The sequence below is a fragment of the Alnus glutinosa genome, chromosome 1 (genome assembly GCF_958979055.1).
Source record: "Alnus glutinosa chromosome 1, dhAlnGlut1.1, whole genome shotgun sequence".
Lineage (NCBI taxonomy): Eukaryota > Viridiplantae > Streptophyta > Magnoliopsida > Fagales > Betulaceae > Alnus > Alnus glutinosa.
Genome location: NC_084886.1, coordinates 3053678 through 3073770, shown reverse-complemented (window position 1 = coordinate 3073770; position 20093 = coordinate 3053678). Strand labels below are relative to the sequence as shown.

General features: G+C 37.0%; 1 protein-coding gene and 2 pseudogenes across 1 annotated transcript; all 3 read left to right on the top strand.

The window, feature by feature from the left end:
- The first annotated feature begins 1062 nt into the window (after nt 1-1062).
- Nucleotides 1063-2866, top strand: LOC133858700 (protein DMR6-LIKE OXYGENASE 2-like; annotated as a pseudogene).
- Nucleotides 2867-5580: 2714 nt separating this feature from the next.
- Nucleotides 5581-9596, top strand: LOC133858452 (uncharacterized). The gene is made up of 3 exons (XM_062293924.1): nt 5581-7501; nt 7654-8481; nt 8524-9596. The coding sequence occupies exons 1-3, from the start codon at nt 5581-5583 to the stop codon at nt 9594-9596; spliced, it is 3822 nt and encodes a 1273-aa protein (XP_062149908.1).
- Nucleotides 9597-11349: 1753 nt separating this feature from the next.
- On the top strand, nt 11350-14797 carry LOC133858755 (protein DOWNY MILDEW RESISTANCE 6-like; annotated as a pseudogene).
- Nucleotides 14798-20093: the final 5296 nt, after the last annotated feature.

Here is a 20093-nt window from a genome sequence, read left to right as displayed (position 1 = left end):
GCAATTTGCAATTTGTCCCCAAACTTTCAATTCAATCAGTGTTTATATTCCCCTAAAACTACATGAAAATTGCAATTTACTCTTTTTGTTATGGAAAAAGATAAAAATGACCACAATTTTTTTAATTAGACAAAATTACTCCTATAAATTCAAAAAAAAAAAAAAAAAAAAAAAGAACACGTTGAAGCGTCGGGTCTTGTGAAGACCAACGGGTTGTGGTTTTTTACCCCCGGTAATGAACGTTTAGTTGAAAAAAGTTAACGTCCACTTATGTAGTTAGTGGTTATGAGCAATTAATAACCGTTCATTTGTACAGTTATATCGAGGTTTAAAGAGTCATTGCACCAAACTTGAATGCATTTCAAATTACCATTTTAAAAAAAAAAAAAAACTAGATTTCTCGGATCAACCTTGACCGCATTATCTTTCACTTTCATTACATAGGATCTACCTTCACCGCATTAACGCTATTAGTTTTGTGACCGACCTGTAGATTATGGGGAACTTTTTTTTTTTTTTTTTTTTTTTGAATCTATGGGGAACTGAACTTAATGTAGCCTCAAAAACTCATTAATCTTTTAAGAGCTATCCAAACCTCTTTTTTATTAATAAGATTTTTTTTTTCTCATTAAATATTAATCACAAGATTTTGGAGATTTTCTCATCCCCCTTCTGTTTTCAGAACATGCTTCACAGTGGAATGATTATGTAAATTGAATGTTACAAATTTCAAGTAAACTTTCCTATTTTTGGGTCTATTAAAATTGAAACTAGGTGGTTTAAATAAATAAATCGGTGAGTGAAACCCAAATAAGAGAATGATTTTTTTTTTTTTTTTGAGAGAAGCTGTGAAGGAGATCTCCTGTTTGCCCTTTACTGGAGGCAAGCCAAATCCAAGTATTTGTTGGTCAACGCGAGAAAAGGTGATTGGGAAGAAAAGAAGGGTAGCTAACCTTGTTTTATCTGTGCGTCAAACGAAGAGGAAAGGAGCTACCTTGTTTGTTTTCCCCCAAAGGCAAATATATATATATATAAAAGAACTTCTCAAACCTTTACCACAAATGTATCCTATATATCTCTCTATATATTGAATCATTGAGAGCTTCTCGAATAATCTTTATGGAGATGAAATCCTTTCAAATGGCTAATGCCACCAAGCCTCTTTCACTTTCGCCAAATTTCGTCCTTCCAGAGGACAAAAGACCACAACTTGCGCAGATATCCTCCTTGGCCTCAATTCCTGTCATCGACCTGAGCGATGATGGCAATGAAAATGGCGGTGGCCCATCCGGGTTGGTTCAGAAAATATCACAAGCTTGTGAGGAATACGGCTTCTTTCAAATCATCAACCACGGCGTCCCTGAAGAGTTATGTGACAAAACGATGACCGCAATTACAGAGTTTTTCCAGCTGCCTCCGGAAGAAAGATCAGAGTTTTTCACAGAAGACCATAGGAAGCGAGTAAAACTATTCAACTATTACCTCAAGGTTGAAGGCCAAGAGAAGGTCAGGATGTGGAGTGAAACCTTCTATCATCCTTGGCATCCAGTAGAAGATTTCACCCATGTCTTGCCAAAAAATCCACCCAAGTACCGGTATTCCTTCTTGTTAAAGTATTGATTAAGTGATTAAATTTACTTCTTCCTATCAGCTTAAGCTTTTGGGACAAGTGGTGATTTAACATGGTATCAGAGCCAAAGGTCCTAAGTTCGAACCTTGACTCGGTCATTTACCTCCTATTTCAATTAAATATTCCACGTGTTGGGCCTCACCTATTAAAAGGAAGTCCGAGCCCACACGTGAGGGGGAGTGTTAAAGTATTGATTAAGTGATTAAATTTACTTCTTCCTATCAGCTTAAGCTTTTGGGACAAGTAGTGATTTAACACTTCTTTTAACTGTGGCTACTGGACACTATTTTCATTGACACAGAGACTCTATATAAATTCGGTTCGATGTCACATATATATTTGGATTTTGACTGCTTCAGTGAGGCTTTTGCCGAGTATGCAAAGGAGATCGGTGGGTTGATGAATAGACTTTTGAGCTTGATTTCCCAAGGGCTTGGGCTGGAGAAAGATTGCCTGCGGAAAAGGCTGGGCGACACGCCTAGACTAAATGCACAATCTAATTTTTATCCACCGTGTCCGGACCCTGAGCTGACCTTGTGACTGGCTGTTCACACTGATCTAGGGGCGGTAACGGTTCTCCGGCAAGCAGAAGGAGTGAGTGGCCTCCAAGTAATCAAAGATGGGAATTGGGTCGCCGTTGATTCCGTTCCAAATGCATTTGTCATCAATCTGGGTGATCAGATTCAGGTAACCTGACCCTTGCTTCTCTCACACGAAAAGTAGTAATTGATAGGGCAATATATTGTTGTTTTTGTTATTATTATTATCACAATCAATGGGCTACTCTCTTGGCCTAAACCGAATTATACTAATGATTTTTGTCCTTTCCATGTAGGTGATGAGTAATGGAAGGTTTAAGAGTGTGCATCACCGGGCTGTAACCAACAAAAGCCAGCCGCGAGTGTCACTGGCAGTGTTTTATGCACCAGATATGGACGCTGTCATCGGTCCGATAGAGGATTTGATCGATGAGGAACATCCTCCAACCTATCGTAACTATCGTTACGCAGAGTTTCTCGAAGAATTCTACAGGCAAGAAGGAACAAGGCGAATGGCAAAGGAAGCTTTCCAGTTGTCAAATTAGGAAACACCCTTTGCCTTGTTTGGTTATTGTCCCATGAAGCCGCCATTACCATCGTTTTCGTTGGCATTTAAGCCGAAACCTTTCCTTTTTGAATCGTCTTGTTGCATCTTCATGAGCATTTCTATCACACAAAAGTTTATTTCAAAATTCAAAGTTGGTGATGTTAGAAGAGCATTAAGTAATTACATGCATTATTTTTTATATACTCAAATTTTTGGAAAAAGTAAACATACATCCTCGAATTAACACTCAATTGACCCATATCGATCATATTCGTGAAATCTAAGTCGTAACAGGTTCCATACGTACTGAGCCCATCCCTTGCTTCATTTGGACGGCCCACGAACTTATGGGCCTTACCAATCTCTTTTATTTTATTTTTTATTTGTTTTTTAAGTACATCAAGGAAAAATTACAACTAAGAACAACAAAGAAGAGTTGGATAGCTGTCGAAGACGAGTCCTCCCCTAGGTCTGTCCTTGTCTTGGAAACTCCTAGGAGTGAGAGTGTGAGTCTCCCGACGTTTTCTCCACGCTTGGGAGTTTTTCAGTCACTGTTTCTTGCAGTGTGTTGAGTTTTATTTTGGTGTTTTTGTCCTAGTTTTTTTCTCCTTCCTACTCTGGGATGGAAGGTCTTATTGAAAGTATGAGTGAGGGGATGAAGCTTTCAGAAGGTGAAAGAAAAGAGATAACAATTACTGAGTCTGATACTGCAGATCTTCGAGGAAGAAGTGAAAGGTGTTTGCTGGGAAGGTTGATGTCGGATCGGCGTATCCAGAAGAACACTCAATTGACCCATATCGATCATATTCGTGAAATCTAAGTCGTAACAGGTTCCATACGTACTGAGCCCATCCCTTGCTTCATTTGGACGGCCCACGAACTTATGGGCCTTACCAATCTCTTTTATTTTATTTTTTATTTGTTTTTTAAGTATATCAAGGAAAAATTACAACTAAGAACAACAAAGAAGAGTTGGATAGCAGTCGAAGACGAGTCCTCCCCTAGGTCTGTCCTTGTCTTGGAAACTCCTAGGAGTGAGAGTGTGAGTCTCCCGGCGTTTTCTCCACGCTTGGGAGTTTTTCAGTCACTGTTTCTTGCAGTGTGTTGAGTTTTATTTTGGTGTTTTTGTCCTAGTTTTTTTCTCCTTCCTACTCTGGGATGGAAGGTCTTATTGAAAGTATGAGTGAGGGGATGAAGCTTTCAGAAGGTGAAAGGAAAGAGATAACAATCACTGAGTCTGATACTGCAGATCTTCGAGGAAGAAGTGAAAGGTGTTTGCTGGGAAGGTTGATGTCGGATCGGCGTATCCAGAAGGAAGCTTTCAAGACATTAATGTCGAGGCTGTGGAAAACCGTTGAAGCAGTGGCTTTCAAGGAAATACAAGATAATTTATGGCTGTTAGAGTTTTCTAACAGGGAAGACAAACGACGAGTTCTCGAGGGCCGACCTTGGCTCTTTGATCGCACCTTGTTGGTCCTAAAGGAGATTGATGAAGATATACCACCCTCGCATATGGACTTTTCAAAAGCGTTTTTTTGGGTACAGTTACATGATATGCCTCTCACGTGTATGAATCGGGAGGTAGGGCTTCGTATAGGCCGATCCATTGGAACTGTGGAGGATATAGATGTTACTAGCGATGGTGTGAGATGGGGTAGATGTTTGGGAATAAGAGTTTCTATTGATATCACAAAACCACTTGAAAGGGGTCGGGCAATTGTCCTGAATGGTAAATCCATTTGGGTCTCGCTCAAATATGAAAAACTCCCGCAGTTTTGTTATCACTGTGGGAGGATTTACCATGCGGATAAAGCTTGTCCCAGTAAGTCCAGCTTCCGGATCAATGAGGATGTTTCGGCTAAGTCCTGGGGGGTTTGGCTTCGGGCGGATGACTTGCGTTTCAGGAAGGAAGGATCATCGACAGTTCGACAATCTGATCATAATCCAGGGAAGCAGGTGCTGGCTGAACAGGAATCAAGAGCGTTGGAAGGTATTACTCTGGGACATTCTCCGGCTGATTCCAAGGTTTACTGGAACACAAATACTATGGATGCTAGAGGGGGCGATAGAATCCCGGGTGGTTTTTCCGTGAAGCAGTTCGGGGGCGAGAGACGCCGAGAAGCCCCAACTGGAAGAGCTCCGGACGGACCAGCTGGAAAGATAGTTGTACTGTGTACGTCCGATTTCATGGAGAGTGATGAGAATATGGGCGGGACAAGTGGCATTAATGAGAAAGATTCAGTGGGGGATTTGGAAGGAGAAAATGCGGCTGACAGTAGGAAAGGTGAAGAAAATCAGAGAGAGAAGCCGTTGACCAGAAATGATACAGAGGTTAATAACCAGAATGACACGGAAATCTGTGGGGCGCTAAAGGAGTCTATCTGTATTGAGCCAAGTGTTGAAGATAGTTTCGATAGAAGGGGAGCCACGTTGATGAATAAAATGATAATAAAAGATGACCAGGTGGCAGGAAAGATGATACGTAATACCAATGTGGTAGTGAATAGTCATGGGCCCCAGCAGGAGGTGTCGTCTGTCCAAGTAACTTGTACAGAACATGGAATTTGTTCCACGGTATCAGCCTCTCCTAGTCTTAAACACGAACAGAACGTTGACCATGAGATTTCTCAGGAGTCAGTAGAGGAGATCTTGAAGATCCCGAGTAAGGCTCGAAAGTGGAAGAGAAAGACTAGGGATATTACAAGTGTCAATACTGGTGAAACTGATCGAAAGAGGAAGGCTGAAGATGTGGAGTGGATTCATTCAGAGAATCAGGAGCATCATCCAAAAAAGAGCCATTCTGGAGGTGAGTTATTGTTCCATGTTGAAAAGGCAGTGGCTGATTCTCAGCCCCGCCTGTCGCCATGAGTCTTTTATGTTGGAACTGTCGGGGGCTTGGGAACCCCCGAACAGTTCGAGTTCTTCACCATTTGGTGAAAGAGAAGAAACCCAATGTTGTTTTCCTTATTGAAACTCTGTGTAGAGGTAATACCATGGAGAAAATTAGATGTAAACTGGGCTTTGAAGGGCTTTTTGTGGTCAACCCAATTGGCAGAAGTGGGGGCTTAGCATTATTATGGAAGGAAAACTCTTTTCTGGAGATCTTTAATTACTCCCGTCAGCATATAAATGCTATCATACGAAATGAAGATGGAAGCCCAGGATGGAAGTTTATTGGCTTCTATGGATTTCCCAATACTGCTAGACGATGGGAATCATGGGAACTATTGAGATTCCTCAAGACTTTTCAGCCTTTAGCCTGGTTGTGTGCAGGGGACTTTAACGAGATTCTTGATCAAACGGAGAAGCAGGGTGCAGCATTAAGACGTATCTCTCAGATTAACCAATTCAGGAGGGCGCTAGAAGATTGTGATCTAAGTGACCTAGGCTTCTCTGGGCCTCGATATACTTGGTGCAATAACAAGAGAGATGATAGCTTTACACAGGAAAGGTTTGACAGAGCGGTTGCTAATACGGAATGGTGTTCCAGATTCAATTATGTGAGGGTTCAAGTTTTGGAAGCTATTTGTTTGGACCACAATCCGATCCTTATTTTGTTCAATGATGTGCCCTATGAGACTGGGCCTTCTCGTCGGGCTTTCAAGTTTGAAGCCAAATGGCAGCTGGATCCTGAATGCAATGACATCTCTAAAGCAGCTTGGGAGCAGGAGGTTTTGGAGTCTAATCAGTTGAAGGAAATCCAGGCCCGTCTCTTAGCTTGCCAAAGAGATCTTACACGTTGGAGTAAAGCAAAATTTGGAAGAGATGCAGAAATGCTGAAACAGAAGAGTAGGAGACTTTTGGAATTGCAAGGAAACAACAGCCCGAACCAAATTGAGGATATCAAGCAGATCCAAAAGGATATTGATGATATACTGGAAAGGGAGGATATCAAATGGAAACAGAGAGCTAAACAGAATTGGTATTGCCAAGGAGACAGAAATACTAAGTTTTTCCATGCTTGGGCAAATCATAGAAGAAAGATAAATTCTATCCGGTCTATCACTGATGAACATGGAAGAACGTGGAGGAGACAAAAGGAGATTGGTAGAGCTTTTGTTGATTACTTTGGAGATATCTTCACCTCTAATTGTGCTGCTGATATTTCCCAATGCTTGGAAAATATGGAGTCTCGACTTTCGGAAGAGATGAATTCATCTTTGTTGAGGCCTTTTACGGTGGAGGAGGTGGGTATGGCACTTTCCCAGATGCATCCATTGAAATCATCGGGTCCAGATGGTTTTTCTGTGGGTTTCTTTCAAAAAGCTTGGTGTTTTGTGGGTAAGAAGGTGTCAGAGGCAGTTCTGTCTTTTCTTAATGGGGGACCCTTTGATGCGTCCATAAATGCTACTAACATATGTCTTATCCCAAAGATTCCATCTCCGGAATCGGTCAAGGATTATCGGCCTATAAGTCTGTGTAATGTGGTTTATAAATTGATCTCCAAAGTGCTTGCTAATAGATTGAAGCTTGTTTTGCCGCAAGTTATTTCTCTGGAGCAAAGTGCGTTTATTCCGGGCCGATTGATAACTGATAATATTATTGTAGTTTTTGAAACTCTCTATACCATGGCATCTCGACTAAAGGGTAGAAAAGGGTTCATGGCTCTTAAGCTCGATATGAGCAAGGCGTATGACAGTTTAGAGTGGGGGTTTTTGGAGGCTGTGATGAGGAAGCTCGGATTTGCTGAGAGATGGGTTCAACTGATCATGACCTGCGTTCGAACAGTTTCATATACTGTTCTCATTAATGGCCTTCCCCATGGTCATATTGTACCCTCCAGAGGTATCCGTCAGGGAGACCCCCTTTCCCCCTATCTATTTATTATGTGTGCCGAAGCCTTAAGTAGGATGCTGAACCATGCTGCAGGGTTGGGACGAGAATTAATCATCTCCTTTTCGCTGATGATAGCATTCTGTTTGGGAGGGCTAACTTAGATGAATGGAGCCAAATGAAGGATATTTTGGATGTTTATGAGAGGGCTTCTGGACAGAGAGTAAATATGGAGAAGACTTCTATTTTCTTCAGCAAAAACACTAAGGAGGAGGAGGAGAGGATTCCCATCTTGCAGGAAACAGGGCTGAACCCTATCCAGTGTTATGAATCCTATTTGGGGTTACTAGCTATTGTTGGTCGATCCAGAATCTCTACTTTTAACTACATCAAAAGTCATATTTGGAATCGAATGAATGGGTGGAAAGAAAAATTCCTATCCCACGCGGGGAAGGAGATTCTTATTAAAGCGGTCCTTCAAGCCATCCCAACCTATACTATGAGCGTATTTAGGCTTCCTATTTCCCTTTGCCGTGATATAAATATGCTTATGAGTAAATTCTGGTGGGGGCATATGGATAATGTTGATCGGATGGTTTGGATGGCGTGGAAAGGTTTAGGGAGGAGCAAGAATTCAGGGGGTTTAGGATTCCGGGACCCGGAGAGTTTTAATTTAGCCCTTCTTGCCAAACAAGGGTGGCGCTTAATCCAGAATACAGGCTCTCTAGCTGCTAGGGTGCTTAAGGAAAAGTATTTTCCTGGGAAATCCTTTTTGGAGGCTTCCTTGGGTTCTAAACCTTCTTATATATGGCGTAGTTTGTGGATGGCTAAACCCCTCCTGCAGGAAGGTCTAATCTGGAAGGTGGGAGATGGTACTAACATCAACATCTGGGGAGATTGCTGGATTTTTTCTCCCCATTCAAATTCTATTCAATCTCCAGTTCGAATCTTAAATAATGATTCAAAAGTTGCCGAAATTATTGACCAGGACAGTAAGTGGTGGAACATACCGCTTATTGAGTAAATCTTCCCAGCCGATATTGTTAAGAAAATCTGCAGCTTGGCTATCAGTCCGGGCGTTGTGCAAGATAGGCAGATCTGGGCGTATTCGGCAAATGGCTTATTCACTGTTCGAAGTGCTTACTATCTGGAGCTGGATAGGAAGGCCCGGCAGAATGGTTGCAGCTCTCTTGGCCCTTACCAAAGTCCTATTTGGAAGATAATCTGGAAGTTAAGAGTGCCTCGTGTAATCCATCTTTTTCTATGGAGAGCTTGTAATAATATTCTTCCTACGAAAGAAAATTTACATAGGAGGAAAATTGTCACTGACCCGTTCTGTCCCTTGTGTGGCCGAGAAGTGGAATCTACTGGACATTCCTTATGGAACTGTGATGCGGCTCGTGCTGTATGGTCCGAAAGCCCCCGAGTTATCCAAAAGTGCGCCATTAATGCAACTGATTTTCACTCTATTTTTTGCAAACTGTATGAAAGGTTGGAGATTGAGGATCTAGAGCTAACAGCCATTATTGCCCAGAGATTATGGCTCCGTAGGAATCAATGGGTTTTTGAGAATAAGTTCACGCCCCCCATCTGTTTGCTGGTGGGTGCGAAGGAATCCCTTCAGAAATTTAAGGAGGTTCATACCCTGCCTTCAAATCTTTGTGGCCGAGCTCCAGTTTCCAGTTCCCCATGGAATCCCCCCAACGTTGATACCGTCAAGGTGAACTGGGACGCTGCCGTTGATAAGCGAAAGAAGATTATGGGGGTGGGTATCATTGCTCGTAACAACTTCGGGGCAGTAATCGCGGCTCAGTGTGCGGTTCAAATGTTCATTTTGGATCCGTCGGTTGCCGAGGCGATTGGTGCTAAATTGGGTGCAGAACTTGGCCGTGCTTTGGGCCTCTTCTCCATCTTCCTGGAGGGTGATGCGAGCGAGGTGGTTTCGGCTCTTAATCGGGAGGAGGAAGAGTTCAGTAAAATGGGGAGTATTATTGCAGAAACTAGGAAGATTCCTATGGAGTTCCCTATGTGGAAAGTGGGTGCGGTTAGGAGATGCTGTAATAATGCAGCTCACCAACTTGCTAGGTTTGCAGTCAGTCAGAATTAAAACCAAACTTGGATGGACTCGTATCCGTCTTGTATTTCTGATATTGTATTGGCTGAGAGGCTTTTGTCTCCTTTTTAATGAGAATACAAGCACCTTTCAAAAAAAAAAAAAAAGAGTTGGATAACCCAACAATAAGCTCCAAAACAAAGATTAAATAGAAATTAAAAGTGAATGCATCGAAATATCAAATAAATTATGCCGCCATATGAATTCTTGACACTAACATGAAGAAAAGTGACCACCATTTAAGGTGGTTTGACAAGGCGCGAAAAATGGCATGACTGTCGCGAGATCTTTCAGCCTTACCCGAACCCCTAGTGCAAGGGACGCAGATAGGGGCATGACCCTCAAAAAATACACAAAACTCACGAAAAAAAAAAAAAAAAAAAAAAAAAAAAAAAAGAAAAGAAAAGAAAAGGCATAAATAAATCACGAAACCCAAAATCAGCATAACCAACAATAAAGATGACAAGGTGGAGCCTCGTGAGGCAACGACAGGGGCGTAGGAGGCAGCAACATGGAGCAGAGAGGCCAATGATGACGGTGGTAAAGCACGTTGGGGGGAAGAGTTGACTGAAAATGATAGATCTAACTAAAAAAAAAGCCAAATCTGAGAATCTGGAGGTATGAGACGTCGCAGCCGAGCAAAGGAGGTGGTAAGGCGAGAGTGGAGGGATTGAGGCTACGATTTTGAAAAGACCAATAATAGATCGTCAGAGATGATGGATGGATAGAACCTCAAAAGAGGCAAAAGACACAGCGAAGGACTCAAAAGAAGCGAAAAACACTGGAAGAGAAGGGAAGGAGGAGAGGGGATGGGGGGAGGCATAAAGGCTCCCATGGCAGCATGTAGAAGTTGTCGAGAGGAGAGAGAAGAGAGCGTTTTCTTAGAGTATTCATAGCAGCTTCCATTTGATTTTCCTTAAATTTAAGAAACAAAACTAATTTATGCTTCCCTATCCAAATATATTCTACAACAGATTTTTTTATCTTTTCCTATATTAATTAAATATTCTTTCTTTGCAAATATAAATTCCTACCTACCCAAAAAATCCAACACAATCCCCAATAAATGGTAAAGAGCTTAGAGAAGAAAGAAAAAATATTTTTGTATTAAAATAATGGATAAAATAATTATTTTGATTCTTATATATTGAGTAGAACTGTAGCATTCACAAAGAACAAGTTTCTTACTTTTCTTTTCTTTTTCTTTTTCCGTTAAATGTAAAAATCCATTTCCAAAAGACGTGAATCTAGTTTTCACACTTATTTTCACCTTCCAATTCCTCTCTAAAGGGTTTGTTTGTTTAACCATAAAAAAGAAAATTTCTTATTTAGCTCCAAAATTGCATACACCAGCATCAACCCCCGATCTCAAAAATCCTCCAAACCAACCAGCCTCTGATCACTTCTTCTTCACTCCGGCCTACGTCCTCTTTCAAACCCAAAATAGTGATGCAAGAAATTGATACCCATCAAATAAACGCCAATGACTGTTTTAACTTGTACAAATGTAGAAGCCTTTGGGTTTTCTCTATACAACCAGATCGATCTGGTGGCGAATTGTTTATTCACCGCCAATCGGTAATGGTGGCGTGAAAAATGCGAAATCCATATGTCCTCGAAATCCATAAGGCAAATGAATCATATATTAATAGAATATTTTATGATCCATTGACTTATGATCTCGACAAAAGAATTATCAAGAGCTTCTCGAATCAAAATATAGTGTGTTATCTATCATCTCCACTGAATCATCAACAGCTTCTCGAATAATATCCATGGAGATGAAATCCTTTCAAATGGCTAATGCCAACATGCCTCTTTCACTTTCGCCAAATTTCATCCTTCCAGAGGACAAAAGACCACAACTTGCGCAGATTTCCTCCTTGGCCTCAATTCCTGTCATCGACCTGAGCCATGCATGATGGCAATGAAAATGGCGGTGGCCCATCCGAGTTGGTTCAGAAAAAATCACGAGCTTGTGAGGAATACGGCTTCTTTCAAATCATCAACCCCGGCGTCCCTGAAGAGTTATGCGACAAAACGATGACCGCCATTACCGAGTTTTTCCAGCTGCCTCCGGAAGAAAGAGCAGAGTTTTTCACAGAAGACCATACCAAGCGAGTGAAACTTTTCAACTATTACCTCAAGGTTGAAGGCCCAGAGAAAGTCAGGATGTGGAGTGAATGCTTCTCTCATCCTTGTCATCCAGTAGACGATTTCACCCATATCTTGCCAAAAAAATCCACCCAAGTACCGGTATTTCTTCTTTAACTTGTTGCTACTAGCCTACTAGACACAATTTTCATTGACACAGAGACTCTACATATATTTTATATATATATTTGCATTTTGACTGCTTTCAGTGAGGCTTTTGCTGAGTATGCAAAGGAGATCGGTGGGTTGATGAATAGGCTTTTGAGCTTGATTTCCCAAGGGCTTGGGCTGGAGAGAGATTGCCTGCGAAAAGGGATGGGCGACACGCCTACACTACTCACACAAGCTAATTTTTATCCACCATGTCCGGACCCTGAGCTGATCTTGGGACTGGCTGTTCACACTGATCTAACGGCGCCAAAGGTGCTCCGGCAAACAGAGGGAGTGACTGGCCTCCAAGTATTGAAAGATGGGAATTGGGTCGCCTTTGACCCTGTTCCAGATGCATTTGTCATCAATCTAGGTGATCAGATTCAGGTAACCTGATCCTTTGCTAATCTTACAGAAAAAGTAATACTTGCATAGGTCAATTAATTAACACATTTGTAGTAGGCTCATCATATTTTATTATTCTTTTTTTAATATTTATATTTTCGAATGTTTGTCTTTTCCTTACTGTTATATTTTTGAATACTTCTCTTATTCTAATAGCATATTTTTAAAAATTTTGACTAATAAAATTATTATATTTTTGAATATTTATCTTATCTTAATAGTCATATTTTGAATTTTTTTTCTTCTAATTATCATATTTTTCAAAAAATGTCATATACTATCAATATAAATAAAAGTTAGGATAAGAAATTAAAAAAAAAAAAAAAAAAAAAAAAAAAAAAAAAGAAAAAGAAGAAAGAGATAGAAATTTTTATTTTTTATTTTTCTTTTGGTGAGTGAATAGTACTCCCCAAACAAAGCATATGAGGCTATTGGTGGGTACTTTTCAATCACTAAACAAAAATCAATCATTTTGGCAAGGCTATTTTGGTGAGGGTTTTTTGTGGTTTCTAGTGATTTAGCTCATCAAAATAGGTAAAAAACTATTTTTGTAAGTCTACTCATAATGCTTTTAGAACATTCATTTTTATTTTAGCTAGGGATGAAAACTCGATTACGGTTACCGGTTATTGGCTAAAACCAATAACCGTAACAGGGGTAGCTGGTTAGCTAAAATTTCCAATCGGCTCCGGTAGCTGGTTAACTGGCTGTTTAATAACCAGTGGTTACCGGTTGGTACCCGATTATCTGGACCAGTAACCAAATTTTTTTAAAAAAAAAATTGGATCTTTTGGGCTTAATTTAGGTATTAGGCCTACTTTTTGGGTTTAATTTAGATGGTTTTTAGACCTTAAAAAAAATCAACTGTTTTTGGCGCAATATGTTATCTTAAGCTGGAATGGAAGTAAATGTGTAAAACCCTACATTTTATTATTTTAGTTTTTAAATAAATAAATACATTTATATATATATATATATATATATATATCGGTTATAATTGGTTTTAATATTTTCTAAAACCGATAACCGCTCTGGTAGGGTCAGTTACCGATTATTTCCAACCAAGTACTAAACCGGTGGGCTGGTTTGTCAATTACTGGTTACTGGTTATAACCGGCCGGCTTTATACTCCTAATTTTAGTCATCTACTTTTTTAAAGCATCCCTAGCAACCTCATCATTTTAGCTATCCATTATTACTATTCTATTTAAATAATTTTTTAAAAAAATGAGATTGTATGATGCATGAGAGAGAAATAAAAATAAATAAATAAAGGAAGAGATAATTTTTTTTTAATAGTTTTTATTGTTTTGGTGAGTGAGTAGTGCTTACTATTATTTTCATCAAATTGGTGAGGCTACTAAGAACTCATTTTGGACCATTTCGACAAATTAACTCACCGACTATTTTGATGAGTCTAATAAGAATGCTCTTCTCTATCTCTTTCAATTCATTGCAACCGATGCAAGCTAGATTTTGTCCTTACATCTTTTGAACTTACGATGCATCAATTTATAAGTTATATTATTGTTCGTGTTATTACAATTATTATTTTCAAATCAATAGGGTATTCTAGGCCTAATGATATAAATAAGGTTTATGGTTAACTAATTGGTTTTTAATACATGTGGTTTGCCTCGAAATCAAATAGCTCTCTCGGTTTATAAAAGTATTACAAAATGTTGTGTATCACAATTTATAAATGTAATTAGTGATATTATCCAAATACTTAACGTTTTACCACGTCAAACCTATTAACGATTGTCATGTGTCCCATATGTCACATAAGTATTATTTACAAATAGATAAATAAATAATAAAATAAAATGACAAAAATTCAGGAGTAGTCGAGTCACCCCTTGATCAAATTATAGTAGTTTTGGCCACCCTCATTTGATCAGAGTGGCTGAACCACCCTCAATGGCCATAAGATAGTTCGGCCACCCTAAGGTTGGCTATTGGGGGTGGTCATTTGGGGGTGGTAGAACAACCCTCAATGCCCATTAGGGTGCTCGACTACCCCCTAATTTTTTATTTTTTATTTTAATTTAGAGAAGATTATTGTGGCATATGTTTTAGACCGTAATTTAATTTTGTTGGATCATTTATTTATTTTATTTAGTATTTTTAATAATAATAAAAAGAAGTGAACTCTATTTTATAATCTTAAACCCTGGCATGAACTAAATGCATCATAGCAGCATGAAAACAGCAGATCGATCCGAGTGCTAATGATTTTTGCCTTTTGCAATTTGCATGTAGGCCGGTGATGAGTAACGGAAGGTTCAAAGAGTGTGCACGACAGGGCTGTAACCAACAAAACCCTGCCACGAGTATCGCTGGCAATGTTTTACGCACCGGATATGGACGCTGTCGTTGGTCCGGCGGAGGATTTGATTGATGAGGAACATCCTCCGATCTATCGTAACTATCGTTATGAAGAGTTTCTTGAAGAATTCTACAGGCAAGAAGGAACAAGGCGAATGGTAAAGGAAGCTTTCCAGTCGTCAACAAATTCATTAGGAAACACCCTTTGCCTTGTTTGGCTATTGTCCTTTGAAGCCGCCATCCCTTTGCTTTTTCAGTCGTCTTTGTTGCATCTTCATCAACATTTCTTTTCCTCCTGTATATCAAATCAACACTACAAAAATCGCAGCATTTTGACGCGTGTCTACAGTACCCGTTACTGTAGACACGCGTCAAATTAGACACGTGTCTCCAAAGACACGTGTCTAATTGTACAGCCGTCCATTTTGGACACGCGTATTAAATACACGTGTCCAATTGGACATGTGTATTAATACACGTGTCCAATTGGACACGTGTCTTAAATACGCATGTCCAAAATGGACACGTGTATTATTACACGTGTCAAATTGTTATTTTTTGCCAAATAAATATATAAAAAAAAAAATTTCGGTGTTGTATTAATTTTTTAAAACAAAAAAAAAAATTAAACTCCTTATCTTATTAATCATACAAATCTTTGAAAATACGGTGTACATAACTTATACACATAAAATTAGGTTTGAAAACTATATGCTATATGTAAATTTTATGGTTGAAATTTATACTTTTTATGTTCTTTATTTATATATATATATAGTATACTATATTGTACTATATGCATAATTAAACAAATTTGGTCCTATATATCTAATTAAACCAAATAGTTCAAATTAGGGTTTAGTTTTGTACACCATCTACGTTTAGAAAAAAAAAAAATCAAATTTAAACATAACAAAGTTAAAAAACCTATAATTAATACTATATATATAGATATGCATGCATATAAACGGTTTAGAAACTATATACAGTAACCTTGCTATTTATGGCTATATATAGTAAATGCAATTATTTTAAGAGTTCTGCGCTACATAATGAATTAAATATTTATAGTTTAGTCCCTCATATAGTACATACATTTAGGGTTTATAGCTATATATAGTACATACACTTAGGGTTAGAGTTTATAGCTATATATAGTATATACACTTAGGGCTAGGGTTTATAGCTATATATAGTATATATAGTATATACACTTAGGGCTAGGGTTTATACCTATATATAGTATATATACTTAGGATTATGGTTTATCGATATATATAGTATATACACTTAGGGTTTGGGTTTTAGGGTTTATAGGTACATATAATATATACACTTAGGGTTATGGGTTATAATTTAATTGATTTTACATTTAATGAATAATAATGTCAATATATTTTTCACGTGTCATTACTGTACACTTTTCAATATATATATATATATATATATATATTAAATCATGAGCAGTTCAAAATTAGATTGTTCCGATATATATAGTATATACACTTAAACTTATGATTTATAACTATACATAGTATACATACTTAGGGTTAGGGTTTATCGCTATATATAGTATATACACTTAGGGTTAGGGTTTATAGCTATATATAGTATATATACTTAGGGTTAAGGTTTATCGCTATATATAGTATATACACTTATGGTTAGGGTTTTATGGTGTATAGGTATATATAATATATACACTTAGGGTTATGGGTTATAATTTAATTGATTTTACATTTAATGAATAATAATGTCAATATATTTTTCACGTGTCATTACTGTACACTTTTAAATATATATATATATATATATATATATATATATATATATATATATATTAAATCATGAGCAGTTCAAAATTAGATTGTTCCGATATATATAGTATATACACTTAAACTTATGATTTATAACTATACATAGTATACATACTTAGGGTTAGGGTTTATCGCTATATATAGTATATACACTTAGGGCTAGGGTTTATAGCTATATATAGTATATATACTTAGAGTTAAGGTTTATCGCTATATATAGTATATACACTTAGGGTTAGGGTTTTATGGTGTATAGGTATATATAATATATACACTTAGGGTTATGGGTTATAATTTAATTGATTTTACATTTAATGAATAATAATGTCAATATATTTTTCACGTGTCATTATTGTACACTTTTAAATATATATATATATATATATATATATATATATATATATATATATATATATTAAATCATGAGCAGTTCAAAATTAGATTGTTCCGATATATATAGTATATACACTTAAACTTATGATTTATAGCTATATATAGTATACATACTTAGGGTTAGGGTTTATCGCTATATATAGTATATACACTTAGGGTTAGGGTTTATAGGTATATATAATATATACACTTAAAGTTATGGGTTATAATTTAATTGATTTTACATTTTATGAATAATAATGTCAATATATTTTTCATGTGTTATTATTGTACACTTTTAAATATATATATTAAATCATGAGCAGTTCAAAATTAGATTGTTCCGATATATATAGTGCATATACTTAGGATTATGATTTATAGCTATATATATATATAGTACATGTACTTAGGGTTATATATATATATATATATATATATAATATACTTTTGGACAGAGGATTAGGGTTAGGGTTTATGACTATATACAGTACGTACCCTTAGGATTATAGTTTATAGCTATATATAGTCTATGCACTTAGGGTTAGACTTTAATTTTATGGTTAGGTTTTAGTTTTTATTTTTTATTTAGGGTTTAATATAGTATATATACTTAGTGTTAGAGTTTAATTTTAGGGTTAGGGTTTAGTTTTAAATTATAGTTTACGGTTTAGTTTTAGCGCGTAAGGTTTAGCTATATGTACAGTACATACATTTAGGGCTGCATGGGTTTGTATTTTTTTTTTTTATGTGGTTAAATTATATAAATACATATATATAATTTTTTTTTTTTTTAAATAAATACAATTGGGGACGTGTATTTAAATACACGTCCCGGATTGGACACGTGTACTCAGTACACGTGCCCAATCGTTTGGCCAGGACAGCTGTGCGGGAGTTCTCCCGCGCGCCACCTGGCCTTAGGTGATCGTGTATATGTATATTATATTTATATAAATTTTAAAATTCAAAAAATAATATATTTTTAATATATATATATATATATCGGAAATGGGTAGCTTCCATTTTTGATCACTCTCTCTCTCTCTCTCTCTCTCTCTCTCTCTCCGTCGACACATACAGCCGCACCAGACAGCTTCCGGCCACCGCGATCCTCCCTTCTCGCCGGTGAGACGCCCTCTCTCCACCTCTCCTCCTCTCGGTCTCTCTCTCTCTAATATCTCGCTCCGTCTCTCCCTCTCTCTCTACCTTTCTCTCTCTGTCTCTCTCTTCCTCTCTATCTCTTTCTCTCTCTGTCTACCTCTCTCTCTCTATCTCCCTCTTCCTCTCTATCTCTTTCTCTCTCTCTCTACCTCTCTCTCTCTCTCTCTTTCTCTCTCTGTGTATCTCTCCCTATCTCTCTCTGCCTCTCTCAGTATACTCTCTCTCTCCCTCTCTCGCTCTCTCCCTATCTCTCTCTTCTCTCTCTCTGTATCTCTATGTCTCTCTCTCTCTCTCTCTCTCCCTATCTCTCTCTGCCTCTATCTCTCTCTGCCTCCCTCTCTCTCTCTCTCTGTATCTCTACGTCTCTGTCTCTCTCTTTGTGTAATAATATGAAGTTAGTTTTTTGTAATTTTGTGTTTTTTATTTTTGCTGATAGTATTAATTTGTTCCTCCCAAAAAATGCAGGTACAAAAAATACAACAATCAGTCGTAAATTACATCACAGAGTACAGGATTGTGAGTAATTTTCAAAAATTGTTTCCTACATTTTTTGGCTATAATAAATTTCAAATATTTGTGATAGTATTTATTTATACATTTTTCTTAATTGTTTATCATTGCAGTATTACTATATATTGTTGTATCATTTTTTTGATTTTTCTGTGGTTAGTTATTATGCATGGAAAATATGCATGTGTACGGTTGAATATTTTTTGGTGATATATTTTACCATTTACAAATTTGTGTTGTTATTATCATTTTCGACAATTATCATATTTTGGTTTTTGGGAATTCTATAAAACCGAAATCTTACAAAATGACTCAACAAAATGATCCTCATATAGAAAATCACTTTTTAAAAATAAAATTATGGAATTGTTTAAACTAAAATTGAAACAAGTATATTGTACTATCAGCACTTGATATTTTCTTAAAAAAATAATTTGAGAAACATAAAATGACCCAAAATATTTAATTTATGACCAAAAACCCTTAAAAAAACCAAGCTCCTTAACCCTAAACCACTAAAAAAAAACAAACACCCTAACCATAAACCCTAAATCCTAAACCCTTTAGAAAAAGCAAAACCCTAACGAATCCTAAAGCCCAAACCCTATAACAAAACAAAAACTCTAACCCTAACCCTAAACCATTTTTTTAAAAAAAATATCCTAACACCCTAACCCTAAACACTAAATTCATAACCGTAAACCCTAAGCCCTAACTCTAAACACGGAACAATAAACCCTTTTTAAAAAAAAAAGAAACACCATAAACCCATATTTGTTTTTGTTTTTTAAAAAAAGAACATTCAACTCTTAAAACAAAACAAAAACCCTAACCCAAGAAAAAACCCTAAACTAAAACCCTCTAAACCCTTAAGAAAAAACTAAAACCCTAACCCTAAACCCTAAACCCTTAAAAAAACAAAAAATTCCTATACTTCAAAAAAAAAAACTAAAACCCTAAACCCTAATCCTAAACCCTTTTTCCAAAAAAAAAAATCCTACACTTTCTAAAAAAAATACCCAAACCCTAAACCCTAAAAAAAAAAATCCTACACTTTCTAAAAAAAATACCCAAACCCTAAACCCTTAAAAAAAAATCCTACACTTTCTAAAAAAAAAACCCTAACCCTAAACCTTAAACCCTAAATCCTAAACCCTAAACCCTAAAAAAAAAATCCTACACTTTCAAACCCTAAAAACCCTAACCCTAAACCTTAAACCCTAAACCCTAACAAACCCTAAACCCTAAACCCTAAAAAAAAAATATCCTACACTTCCTTAAAAAAGAAACCGTAACACTAAAAACAAAAATCCTAACCTTAAACCCTAAACCCTAAGAAACTAAAACCCTAAATCCTAAACCCTAATCCTAGATCCTTAAAAAAAAAAAAAAAACAAAAAAAAAATTCCTACACTTTCTAAATTTATACCCTAACCCTAAACCCTTAAAAAAACAAAAAATTCCTATACTTCAAAAAAAAAAAAAACTAAAACCCTAAACACTAATCCTAAACCCTTTTTCCAAAAAAAAAAAATCCTACACTTTCTAAAAAAAATACCCAAACCCTAAACCCTAAAAAAAAAAATCCTAC

Bases quoted from the DNA above. Each gene is read 5' to 3' on its own strand.
- LOC133858452 (XM_062293924.1), top strand. From the start codon at position 5,581: ATGAGTCTTTTATGTTGGAACTGTCGGGGGCTTGGGAACCCCCGAACA. The intron at 7,502-7,653 runs GTATCCGTCAGG...GGGCTAACTTAG, and splicing joins TCATATTGTACCCTCCAGAG to ATGAATGGAGCCAAATGAAG. The intron at 8,482-8,523 runs GTAAGTGGTGGA...AAATCTTCCCAG, and splicing joins CGAAATTATTGACCAGGACA to CCGATATTGTTAAGAAAATC.